Source organism: Pinus tabuliformis, chromosome X, assembly GCF_031772625.1.
Source record: "Pinus tabuliformis cultivar Carrire ecotype Pingquan chromosome X, CPIR1, whole genome shotgun sequence".
In the NCBI taxonomy this organism is placed as follows: Eukaryota; Viridiplantae; Streptophyta; class Pinopsida; order Pinales; family Pinaceae; genus Pinus; species Pinus tabuliformis.
Genome location: NC_142308.1, coordinates 468,127,231 through 468,140,517, shown reverse-complemented (window position 1 = coordinate 468,140,517; position 13,287 = coordinate 468,127,231). Strand labels below are relative to the sequence as shown.

General features: G+C 39.7%; 1 protein-coding gene across 1 annotated transcript; it reads right to left on the bottom strand.

The window, feature by feature from the left end:
• Positions 1-8,722: 8,722 nt before the first annotated feature.
• LOC149140695 (uncharacterized) lies at positions 8,723-9,352 on the bottom strand. Its single transcript, XM_089451047.1, has one exon. It carries the CDS (start codon positions 9,350-9,352, stop codon positions 8,723-8,725), a length of 630 nt encoding a protein of 209 aa, XP_089307173.1.
• Positions 9,353-13,287: the final 3,935 nt, after the last annotated feature.

Sequence of the window (13,287 nt, the reverse complement as noted above, 5' to 3'; positions counted from 1 at the left end):
CACCATTTCTTACATCCAATTTTTGCATCATTTTGAGCATCTAAATTTGCATCCTATGTTGAACCATGTGTTGTGTCCACCTTTGCATCCCATTTTGTGTCTATTGATGCATTCAATTTTGAGCCATTTTTTTCGTCTACTTTTGTATTTGTTTTTGCACTAAGTTTTGAATGATTTGTTGCACCTCATTTTACATCCAATGCTGCACCTCAATTTGTATCCAAATTTGAGCCATTTTTATACCCATTTTGCACCATTTTTTCTTCTTTTGTGTCCAATTTTGCACCATTTTTTATGTCCAAATTTGCATCCTTTTTTCTGCCACATTTTGTGTCCACATTTTCATTTCATTTTGCACCTAAGTGTTAGTTTGAATTTTCATCTAGTTATGCATCATTTTTGACATCCTTGGTTTCACCCCTTTTTAGTCCCATTTTGCATCTTGTTTTGTGTCTTTTCTTACATCCTTTTTGCACCCAATTTCGCATTCTAATTTTACACCATTCTTTGCATCCTCATTTTGGTGTCCATTTTTGCATCCTTGTTTGCACCCAATTTGGTATCCTTTCATATGCCGTATTTTGTTCCCTTCTTTTTGTCTAGTGTTGTACTTTTTTTAATTTTACTTTAAAACCCTTTTTGTGTCATTGTTTGGATCTTGTTTTGATGGCTAATTTAACATCCAATTCTACTCCCAATTTTGCATCCATGGTTACATCCACTTTTGGCTTCTTGTTTAGAGTTTTACTTTTATTTCCATTTATGACACCCTCTATGTGTTCATCTTACTAATTTCATTTACATAGTGAAATATATTACAGTTTCTAAATATCATTTTGCTGTAGGATTTAATGCACGGTTAGAAGAACATAAAACCCTCTCAGTTTATCCTGGAAACCTAGGACAGACCAATTAAGAGAAAGTTTGTTCTAAGGTTCAGGATTCTTAGTAGATCAAGATGTAGAGCATAGATTAAGAAAAAGAGAAGTAAGTCTTGTGAGTCCTCGCATGCAGGTCTTCTTGGAGTTTCTAGTGTAGCTAGGAAGCACTCTTAGCTAGCTCCAAAGCTTGGTCCTACACATAAGAGAGAGAATAAAGCAACCTTCATAGCATAATATCTTGATAATCGAAACTATCATAAACATATAAATATTATTGAATAAATAAATATAAACGAAAATCCCATACATTTAGTAGTTAAATAGAATAAGTAAAGAATGAATAGAAACATATGGAAGGAAGAACAACTAATCTATATTAGTAAAGGAGTTGGAGGAAAGTTACAACAATCAGTTGAAGCAGCACCTCCCCCAACTCCTAGCTCCAAAAATCTCCCTCTCAAGATAGATCTCAGCAACGTGACAATACAAAACTTCCCATCATTTTCTCAATGGCCAAGCCTCCAATATATAGGAAAGTGAAGGCTATGAATATTTCTCAAATTCCTCATTAGTTCCATTTGGGCAAAATCTTTTGGGTGAATAATGTTTCCTCATATAAAAATGGCCTTTTCCACCTTTTAGATGCTTTTGTGCTTAGGAAAAAGCTTCCCCATGCTCTATGGCTCTTTCTTGCTTTTGTATGCTTTTATTTTTTAGGAAAAAGCTAAAGATGAGGATAAAAAGATCACATTCCACCATATGAGTTTCCAAAAGTGAACAAGAGTGTCAAATTCAAATTCTAGTTTGCTTATGTTTTAGTTTTTTTTCTAATATATTTAATTTTAGTAATTTTTTTTTAATATATTTAGTTTTAGTATTTTTTTTATTTTCTAAAAAAATATACTTAGTTTTTGGTATTTTTTTTCTATAAGAAAAATTATATATATATATATATATGGATTTTAAACATTCCATTCATGCTAAATTTGTGATTTTATGATAGGAGTTTAAATTATATATAAAAAAGTAACTTAATGCCATGTGTTGTGTCGTTGAGATGGGTATTATACATCTCTTCCTTGCTAAGTTATAGAATGTGCTTGGGTTTTCTTAATGCAATAAAACTAATTATGTTCTTCATTATATCTTTTTTTTTGTAAGTGTAGGTAGTGCCTTTCTTTTCTATTTATGATAAACAAAACCAGATACATCGTTTTGGTGGCCTCAACCTACCCTGAAGGGAAACCAGGTTTGTTGGCCACCTCAGTTTGTTATAAGCATTCCAAAAGAAAAATTTCATGAGTCTTTCCATACTAGCTATATGCACTATACACCTGAAACTACCTATTAAGCAGCTAACATGCATAAGGCTGTGAAAATAAAAGATCAGAAACCACAAAAAATGCTCAAGAGGATCATTCCTCTCTGGTGCCTGCATTCTGGTCCATTTCCATGGGAGTGTCCCTTTGTTCCTCCTGACTTGGGTTGATGCTAACCATCTTGGACAGCAGCTGCGACATCTCTTCCAGTTTGTTGTTCTGTCTAATCATTATTACCTGGAAGTTTTTCATTTCCTTCTGCAGATTCGGCATACCATTTGCGATTTCTGCCATTTCTTTTGCTACCTGTTCCAGTGCTTTTTCCAGGAGGCATTTGAGAACCTAGTAGATATGAAGAGACTGTCTATACAGAGTCAGTCTACCTCGCGTGTTCCCTAGGTCTCGAATCACTTCTGCCCATTCTTCTGTCTCAGATTCCAACTGCTCCTTCAACACACTAGTCTCCATGTCTTGGATGATTCGGTGGATGTCCTCACTCGTACCTTCCCGATATGCTCTTGCCGCTTCCTGAACTGCAGCCAGTGTGGACCATCTTCCTCTGCTCGGGTTGCTTGGGGGTTTTGTTGGCCGACTTTCCTGGTTCTCACGCCTTGGTCATCCTTTGCCTCAACTTGAACGCGCCATCCTGGTTGCTTTCCTTACCTGTTGATAATTATCAATCACCGAAATCAGATTTTCAAGTTTCCTATCATCCTCTCCCACTACCATTTTCCTTTCAGGTATTCCTCTCTTTCTATTACAGTCACCACCATGTTTTTGGGTTTGACATTGTTCACCAGTATCATCATACAGGAGATGTATAAGACCCTCTATCAGGCGCATCACTTGGTGGGCTAAGGCCATAACTTTCGAATCCCCTTTCTCCGGCTTCCCCTCTGCTATTGTGGTGGATTGCTTGCCCTCATTTCCCAAATTTCTTCTCGGGCTATGCTCCCGGCTATAGTTTCCCCGTTCGCCATGGATCCTCCTCCAATTCTAACTCAATTGTCCCTCACAATATAGTGTTGAGGGGAGGGCGACCTCGCTCCAGCCCTTTCCTTCTACAGGGACTTCACATGAATTTAACTTATCCATACTACCTACTGTAACAGAGTAAAGGGGTACAGGGGTCTCAGGTTTCACATACCCGTAATCACAATCCTCCCTGATGGCTCCTATTGACTGCGTTGTGCTCTGCTTCGCCTTCGTCTCACTTGGAATACCCTTTCCATTCCCCTCCGCCACCTTCATATAATATCTCCTCACCAACCTTCTCCCTCTTCCATTACCGCCGCCACTTCTTCTAATCACCTGTAGTCCACCTCCCCCACTCCGGTTTCTTGGGCCCTGCGCTAACCTACTACTCATTATCTTGGTTGGAAGGGTGGCTTCAGCCCTGTGGTTATGACCTATTGTCCTTCCGTAATCATAACTACCCCTGCCACACTCACTTATCTCATTACACATCCCGATCGGGAGCCATCTGTCCTTATTGCCTTTGTGTCGTGTTTCCATGATTGTCCTGGTTGAGAATCGTTCTTAACTGTTCTAATTCTGAGTCTTCTGAGTGCATAGTCCATATACTATCCATCTTCCTTCCTTGTTCCTGGCAACCCCAGTTCGCAAGAAAATCTGCTGCTCTGTTAGCCTCTCTTCTAACATGCTTAATTATCATATATTCAAATCTTCTTAGGATGATTTCCAGTTCTTGGATTAAGCTGGCCGTTCTCCAGCTCTGCGTAACTTTGTCCCATGAGGTCCCATTGTTAAGTTTTTTGATTACTTGTATGACCATTTGGGAATCCCCTTCCACTTCCAGGTTATTATATCTGTTTCTGATTGCTATCTTTAATCCTTGATGCACTGCCATCAGTTCAGCCTCATTGTTACTCATAATGCCTCCATTGAATGAGTAAATCCATTTTGTTCTTCCTTGATCGTCCCTAAAAAGACCTCTGATCCCTGCTGGGCCTGGATTTCCTTTAGAGGCTCTGTCGAAATTTAGCTTTATGAATCCAGCCGTGGGGTAGGAGAAATGCATGGTGCCATTATATCATGTCCTGGGTTCTTTCCACATCTGCGGAGCCACCATCCCTTGATGCAGGTTTAACTTCTTTAAAATTTGCTCTTCTTCCGGTGTCGTTTCCCAATCTTCTCCATTCCAAGTATCTACAAGTATTGTCTCACGAATATGTCCCAAGGTTTTTCCCTAGACTTGATCTTTTGTCATCTCTTTGTTTTGGAAAGTTCTTCTATTTCTTTCTTTCCAGATCATCCACATATTCATCCCTGCTGCTAGGCTCCAAGCTCGCTTAACCACCAGGCTTGTAAATTGTCCACCTCCCCAGATTTTAATAGTGTTTTTAATGTTCTGTTGATCTCTGTGGGTTTTTCTGAAGAGCTTCCTTACCTCTTCCCACTGTTTTTGAGCTTCCTTACACGAGTTAAGAAGGTGTTCTTGCGTTTCCTGTTCTTGTTTGCAGAGAATGCATCTGGGGGGGCCATGTATGCCTCTCTTTTGGAGTTGATCCCAGGTCAGGATACGACCTTTGCTAACCAACCATATGAAATGTGCTACTTTTGGCCACCAATTACTATTCCATATTTGTTTCCAATTGACTGTCGTATCCTCTGGTTCTCTGGGAGTTATAAGATGGTAAGCTTCTTTAATTGAAAAGTTTCCTTTTATTGTGTGTCCCCATCTCAGAATGTCTGGTCCAGATCTTATAGGTATTCTCCTTGTCTGCATTTCCTTTTGGTATAACTCTTTTTGTTCTTCAGCAATTTGATCCATCCATTCTCCCGGATTCTTCCAGATTCTCCATACTTCATCTTGGCTCTCCGTCTCCCAGAAATCCTTTACTAAATTCATTCCCTTCTCTGCTGCTTTTTGACCGATATCTGTTAGGGCTTGCAGTCCACTTAGTCTTTCCCTTTGCTGCCAGGCTTCCTCCCAAAACCTGGCTAAGCTACCATCCCTGATTTCCCAAAAGGCATGCCTGGTTATTATTTCTTTGTTTAGACTGGCTAGGTTCCAGATTGTCGACCCTTTCGGTGTATCTCGTATTCTTAATATTTCCTCTGGTTTTGCAGGCATATTATATTTTTTTGTCCATATTCTTTTCCATAGGTCATTTCCTCCATTCAACCAGCGCCACCACAGCTTCGCACCCATTGCATGATTCAGGATATAGGGATCTCTGAGGCCCAATCCTCCCTCCGTCTTACTTTTCACCAAATCCTTCCAAGATACTAAAGACCATTTTCTTTTATCCTTCTGACCTCCCCATATAAATTTTTTGAAGATCTCTGTCATCTTTTCACACGCTCCTTTTGGGGTAGCCATTGCTGAGAGTTGGTATATTGGGATTGATTGAAGAACTGCCTTGACTAAAACAGCTCTTCCCGCAAAATTCAGAGCTCTGAAAGACCAGTTTGCTAGTTTTCTAGCAATTTTCTCAATTGTTTGTTGCCAGTTCAACATCCTCAGGGGATTCAGGGCTAACGGAGTTCCGAGATATCTTGTTGGGAGTTCTCCTAAACGGAATCCCAGAGTTCTTGTTAAAAAAAATTTGATGTTACCAGCAGTATTGAAAAAGTAAGTACAGGACTTGTCATTGTTAATTTGTGTGCCAGAAGCTGTCATGAAAAGATCTAAAATTGCTTTGATTCTACGGGCTTCTCTGAGGGTCACATTACAGAACAACATAATGTCGTCTACAAATTGTTGGTGGGTGATGGGAAGGTTGTTACCCCATATTTGTATTCCCTTAAGCTTTCTTTCTCTTACTTCTTTTTTGATGTATCTTCCTAAGCCTTCTACTGCTATGATGAACAGGAAAGGTGACAACGGATCCCCCTGTCGAAGACCTCTAGACGCTTTAAAAGGCTGGGATGGGGTTCCATTCACAAGGATGGAGAAATTAGTTGAAGATATCATGGCAGAAATCCATTCAATCCATCTATTACAGAAGCCAAAAGCCCTTAGGACTTCTTTCAGATACTTCCAATTTAGACGGTCATAAGCTTTTGAAAGGTCAAGTTTAATCATCATACCTGCCTCCTTTTTAACTTTTAATGAATGCACTACTTCTTGGGAGACCACAAGTCCATCCAGGATTTGCCGACCTTCAACGAAGCCTGTTTGTTCTGGGGAAATAATGCTAGATAAGATAGGCTTGAGTCTTTTAGCCAGAAGGGTAGCTATTATCTTATATATCACATTACAGAGGGCTATAGGTCTAAAGCCCTGGGGGACTTCAGACCTAGTTTCCTTAGGAATAAGAGATAAGAGAGTTGAGTTTAGGCTTGTACTTACCTTTTGGTTCCTTCTTGATTCTTCCACCACGTCCAATATGTCTTGGCCCAAGAAGTCCCATCCTGCTTGATAGAATTCCGCTGTGAATCCGTCAGGGCCTGGGGCTTTATTCTTTTTCATTCCTTTCACTATCTCCTCTACTTCTTCCAAGGTAGCTGCCCTCATCAGAGCTAGGTTTTGTTCTCTAGTTATTCGACTCAGTAGCTTCTCCACGTACTACATTGGGTTTTGTGAGGAGGTCCTTGAAATGCTTCACCAAGACTTGTTCTATTTCCTCATGCTGTGTAACTCTTGTTCCTGCTTCATCTTTAATAGAAAAGATTCTATTTCTTTGCCTTCTTTGGATCATTGCTTGGTGAAAGAACTTTGTATTCGTTCCCCTTCTCTTAACCAATTTACCCTGGATTTTTGCCTCCACAAGATTTCTTCTTGTTTCCGCCTCTCTTCTAGTTGTCCTATCAGGATCCCTTCCTCTCTGGCCAAGTCATCGCTTCTACCTGTATTTATTATTTCTTGTTGTATCTGCTTCATCTTTTGTTCTAGGAGTTGCTTATCTTTGAGTATATGTCCAAATTCCTCCTTATTCCATTTCTTGATGTTACCTTTCAGTTCTTTTAGTTTCAACTGGAATGTCTGCATTCTGTTTCTTCCTTTCTGACTACTTTGTTTCCACCATTCTTCTACTTTCTTCATAAAAAATTTATCCCTGAGCCAAAAGGCTTCGAACCTAAAGGGCTTTTTCTTAGGGCTAGCTTTAATATCCAGTTCTGCTTTAATCGGCCAATGATCCGATCCCATTCTAGGAAGAATCATAGCTTCAATGAAAATATCCCAATTTATGATTTGTTCTGACATTAGGAAGCGATCCAATCTGGAGGCGATCTGGTGTCTGCCTCCCCTCCTGTTATTCCATGTATGTATTCCGTTTATTGTCTGTATGTCTACAAGCCTTTGTTCTGCTATCCAATCTCCAAAGGCTTCCATGTCTACCTCTATTCTTCTGAGCCCGCCCTTTTTTTCGTTTAATGATTTTATCATATTGAAATCCCCACCCACTATCCAAGGTGAAGTTGGATACAGAGATCGCATGACAACTAGGTTTTGAAGGAAAACCCTGCGTTCACTCTGTATATGGGGACCATATACATTAGATAGAAGGATCCATTCTTGAGAGCCTAAAATTTTGAATCTACCTGAGAGGATGCGTGGTATGCTGGTCCAGTCTTCAAATTGGACTTCCTCTGGGTTCCAGAGGATTGCTACCCCTCCTGCACTGCCTGTCGCATCTTGACCAATGACCTCATAATACGGCTTGAGATTACTCAACACTTCTTTTAGTTTGCTTTCTCGTACTTTTGTTTCTTGGATTAGCATTATATTTGGTTTATCTCTTTTGAGCCTCTCCTTCAGATATCTTTGTTTTCCCTTACTGTTCAGCCCTCTGATATTCCAGCTTGTAATAATCATTTTAATAATTTATGGGGTTGTTGGAAAACCTCCGACAATGGTACAACTTTTCTTGAGTTCACCAACATATCTCCTACCATTTGGATGGTCTCACTCATAGGTCTCCTTCCTCATTTTCTTCCGCCCTTCCCTGTGATGCCTGTTTCAGTGTTCTAGTCTCCTTGTGATCCAAGTTGCTCTGGTTGCTTTGCTATCCATCTCCCTCGTTTTTCTTTGTATCTTTGGAACATCTCTTTATAGAGTTGTTTCTGGTCCTCTGGTATGAACCGTTCATCCAGATGCTTCCATTCCTATAGAAGTTTTCTCATGACTTGTTCCTCCTCTCCTTCTTGTTCCTACTGAGGATCTATTTCCATTTGGATCTGTTCTTGCTCCCTTTCTCCCTTCTCTCCCTCTTTTTCCGGTTCTGTATTATTCAGTTCCTTCTTTTCTTTTTTGCTTTCTTTCTGGATTTCTCCTATTTCTTCTTCCTCTTCTTCACCTTCCGCCTCCATTTCTAAATCTCGTAGGACCTCAAACTGATTCTGGCTTTTTTGATTACCTTCTGGATAAGAGGGGTTTAATTTGGTTTTTCCTTTTTGGGATCTCCTTCTTCTCTGTACTTCTGTAAACCCTCCACTGTTTCCTTCGTTCATCTTCCTCTCCTGCTCTGTACTTCTCTTTTCATCTACCTGATTTATAGTAGTGTTGACTTCATTCATCGGGCATTGTTTGAACAAATGGCCATACTCATGGCATCATCTGCACCTGAACGGAATGTGTTCGTAATCAACTGGTTGTTGCCAAACCTCATCGTGATATTCTATTTCAATATGATCCGACAGTGGTTCTGTGATGTTCATATAGACACAGATCCTGGCGTATGATGTATATCTGCCTCGCTTGGTGGTTTCTGCTACCTTCACAAAGGTCCCGATTGAGTTCCCAATTCCTTCTAAAATTTCTGGATCCCAGAATTCAATCGGAAGCCCAAATAGTCTGACCCAAACTGGTGCTGCTAACATTTTTTCTTTTTCCAGATTGTAACACTCTTCCCATTGTCTCATGAATAGTCCTGCGTTATTGAAGAAGTATGGGCCCTCTTCAAATATTCTCTCCTTATCCTCCAGATTTGCAAATATTACTGTGAAAAAACCCTTTGCCCCTAATTTCAGATCTATATGCCCTTTGGGTTTCCACTTCTGTTGTATCCATTTCGTCAAATCTTTCTCAGACGGCCATGTTCCTACAAACTTGCAGATAAGTGCATGGTCTTTCATATATCCTCTGTATTCCTCTAATCTATTGTTAGGAACTACGAACCTAGGTTTTTTGGTTGCCCTCGGTAGACATCTGTTCCCTGTCCTCGCTTGCCATATTGCTCCCATCACCGGCGCGTCCCTGCCACGATTCCCCGGCCCGCCATTTGCCCCAATTCGACTTGACTCCCCCGCAGTGATTTCTTTGTAGGAGGGGATCTCTCCCCCCCGCTTGCTTCTGTCATTCTTCCCAGTCTATTCTGATCTCAGTGGCTCCTTCTTTTATTTTTCCTGACGGTGTGTTGGTACTTGCTTCCGCAGGTGGGTATGGGATTCCTGCTACTCTTCAAGAGCAGGTCCACCTGGGGTTTCCTGTTCCAAACCCTAACCCTAGCTCCCCATCGCTTTTCTCAGCTCCGATCGCACTCCCGAATTATCCCATTCTTCATTATATCTTGAAATGTTCATCTTGAACCTAATAAAACAATAAAGTTAAAATAGGTTTGCCTTTGTCCTTTGTAGATCTTTGTCCCCATTAATCTTGGTCTTAATAGATTAATTGTCTTATGGTGGCCTTGAGTGGTCACTTCCATTAGTTGCATGCTTTATAGTTTTCTGTTAGTGACATTTTTTAGGTTTGTTAACATGTTATTTAATTTATCAAAATGTGTTATTGTCCATATTATTGTTAAATATTAATATTAAATATGTTGTTTTTGAGCATGGTTTAGTAAAATGTTTCCAAAAGGTTTATAGATTGTATTTTATAATGCAATGATTCATTGCTTGATGAAATTTTTTTGGATATTGCTTTTTAATGATTCATTGAAGTCCCAGGTTAAGGAAATATAGGAGTCATGAAGTGGAACTGTCCAAGCACTTAAATCTTGAGACATGTTTTTTTTAGTCACATTATACTTCCTTTCTGTGTAAATTCTCATTGAAAATAGTCTCATGCAACACAAGGGACCTCAATAGTAAAGGAAAACAAAGACTCCTAAAAGAAAAATGGTATGCAAAGCACCCATCAATAATGTTGATATAAGAAACAAAAATATTAAGTGAGGTTATACCTCGTATAATTAGCAAACGAGGGAGGAATTTCCAAGTAGTAGTGATTAATTCTTAGAGATACTTGGGTGGAATGGTTATTATTTGAAATGATCAGGATATCAAGGTTATCAGTATGTTCACCTCTTTTCGCATTATGACGATACAATTTTAGTTAATTGACATCGAGGACTACTACCATGTATCCAATGTCTACAATTCCAATATTGCAAATGGAAAACCTCTATTTCTCAATTCTATTTCCAGCACAAGTAATTTATACTCTCCATCTCCATGGATTATTGGGAGTGACTTCAATATTATCAAGTGTCTCGAGGAAAAGAAAGGATGAATCACAATGTTTAACAAGATATTTTGTAATCTATACCATTAAAGCCATAAAGTAGTCTCCATTAAAGTTGTCAAGCAATGAATCTCCAACCCACACATGTGGATCAATGAGATGTAATACATGTGTGTGTGGTGACTAACTTAATACATTGTTCTAATAACTCCAAAAACTTATGTATTTCACTCCGTCACATAAATTGACAGTACTGTGACATAAATAAACGAAGAGTAGACATGAAACCCTTAGACAACAAACATTCCCTAGATCTTCAATTAGGTACTTAAATAATGAAGTGAAAATGCAAGGGGAAAAGAGGACTTCATGATTTAACCATCACAAACATGTGATCAAGTGTGACTAGGAATGTATATATTCATATGCTTTCCAAAGAGGGAGTGAATACACGAGTTACCATTCATTGGGCCTTATTTTTCTTTTTCTTATATATAGGACTTAGGGAATAAGGTTTTCAGAAGTTTGGCACAACTCGTAGATGTACCATTTACATGAATTTTCACTTCAACCTTAGAGTTTAGACTTAGATAAATCGTTATAGTGTATCTTTAATGATTTTGGCTTTCAATTTTTGATTTTATTTCATCACAAATGGAAAAGGGGGAAATATTTTGCCACAAATCTATGAATGCTTAATCATAAAGGCGTCATGCGATGAAAACAAATTAATGATGCTATTCTCTATGAAAATGATGGGTATTCTTGAGAAAAGCTTATGCTTGTGGATGTCTCCTCTCTGGTTGAGAGGGAGTGAGGGTATACACCATATTATCCACGTGTGATGTACTATTGATCCAGGTGGCTCCAGAGACACAAAAGATAAAGAGGGCTTATGAAAGCTCAAAAATCAAAGTGATTGGAATGCTTTCAAACCAAGGCCAAAGCGTAGATCTTGTTGTCTTGATCACAGTGGTGCAAACGGTTTGTCAATTCGAGCTCGTATGGGGGAGAACGAGGCAGTCAAAGTTCTGGTCAAAGGTGGACTATGGGCCAAGGTTTAAGTGTCCTACAATTTGATCGAACCTGGGGCATGAAACCTAGCTCCCAGAAGCAGGCGAAATTGTTGCCTCTTTAATTTGTCTAATAACCCTTATGTTAGACAAATTTTAAAAAAAAATGGCCTATTTTAAATAAAAATAAAAAAATTTATAAATGAGGTGGCGAGCCACCACCCCCGCTGACCCTCCAACCTCCAACCCTCATATATATATTACACCATATATTTGGGTGGTGGGCGGGCCACCTCCAGTGGACCCAGCCCACGCCACACCACACTTACCATATTATAAACCGAGGGTGGCGAGGCTCGAACCCACCCGGATGGTGCAACCGGCCCGCCTCCCGAGCACCCTCACACATAAACCAACAAACAACACAACGCACACCCCATTAAATGAGCCCTCGTACCACACTTAATGGCTCATGCATAGGTTCTCGGTGGAGGTTAAGGGGCGGGCCGCCTAAGGCGGACTCGACCCCATCAATGATCAAATGCGCCCAGTTAAAAAAAGAAAAGAAACTATAGTGTATAAAAAAAGGGGAGGGGTGAGGTTTGACCACCCGACCCCTCCTCAATGAACTACTTAAGATTGCCATTCATACCAATCCGCCCAAACGTATTTTTTGGAAACTCTGCCCTCAAATATTATTATAAAACCCGACTTTTATTTGCACGAGAAGGATGGAGGAACCAGGAGCGCGCACGCAGATCAAGGATTTTTTATTAATTTTTAATGCAGGGTGGAACCATGAACCTGAGAAAAACACAGGCAGAACCATGATTGGGCAAAATTCTCAGGAGGGTGAAATTCTTGCAGTGTCCAAATTTGACAAATTTTATGTTGATCCTACACCTCTCAGCGACAGGAACCTGATGGCGCCATCAGTTTCCTAATCTGAGCAGTTGATTTTTAGAGGACTCGGAGGAGGGAATCTTTAAGGAATCTAGGGGGAATCTAAAAGATTCCTTGAGCCCCAGATTTTCACTTTCTCAAATTCAGAAATTTGACAGTCGATTTTGCACTATTCGACACCACAAATCTAATGGTATATTCAAATTTTCCATTTGTTCATTTCATTTTTCGGCCACTTTTCAAACTGGAGTGTGGGTGTCAACATTCATGTGCGAGCAGCCATTCCATGAGATTCGATGACGCGAGATTGATGGTACGACCAGCTTCAACAGTTTGACATCCTTTTCTTCAGATGGCCCCTGGATGTGAGGTATATGTAGTGTGTTCATGTACTTATTTTGCTATGCATTGTTCTGCACAGATCCCTATTTGATGTTTGATGAGGGATCTTGGTTCTTACTTGTTTTCATGATTCTTGCTTGATGTGATGCAGAATCATTTGTGAGATTTCATTTTTGTCATGATTCATCATGTTCTATTTGAGATCCCTTTGTCATCATGTTGATGGGATACTCATGTTGTCGCCATGTATGTTTGCATTGAGATCCCTTTTATGCCATATTGGCGGGATGATCATTATCATCATTCATGAGTTTAGGTCATACTGATAGGATTCCTTTTTGACTGAGAGTTCCTGTAGAGAACATCTATTGGAGCGACTCCTAGGTGAGGGCATTTTCATTGTATGATAGCGACATCACTTCTTATGTACATCATCACTATTAACAACACTT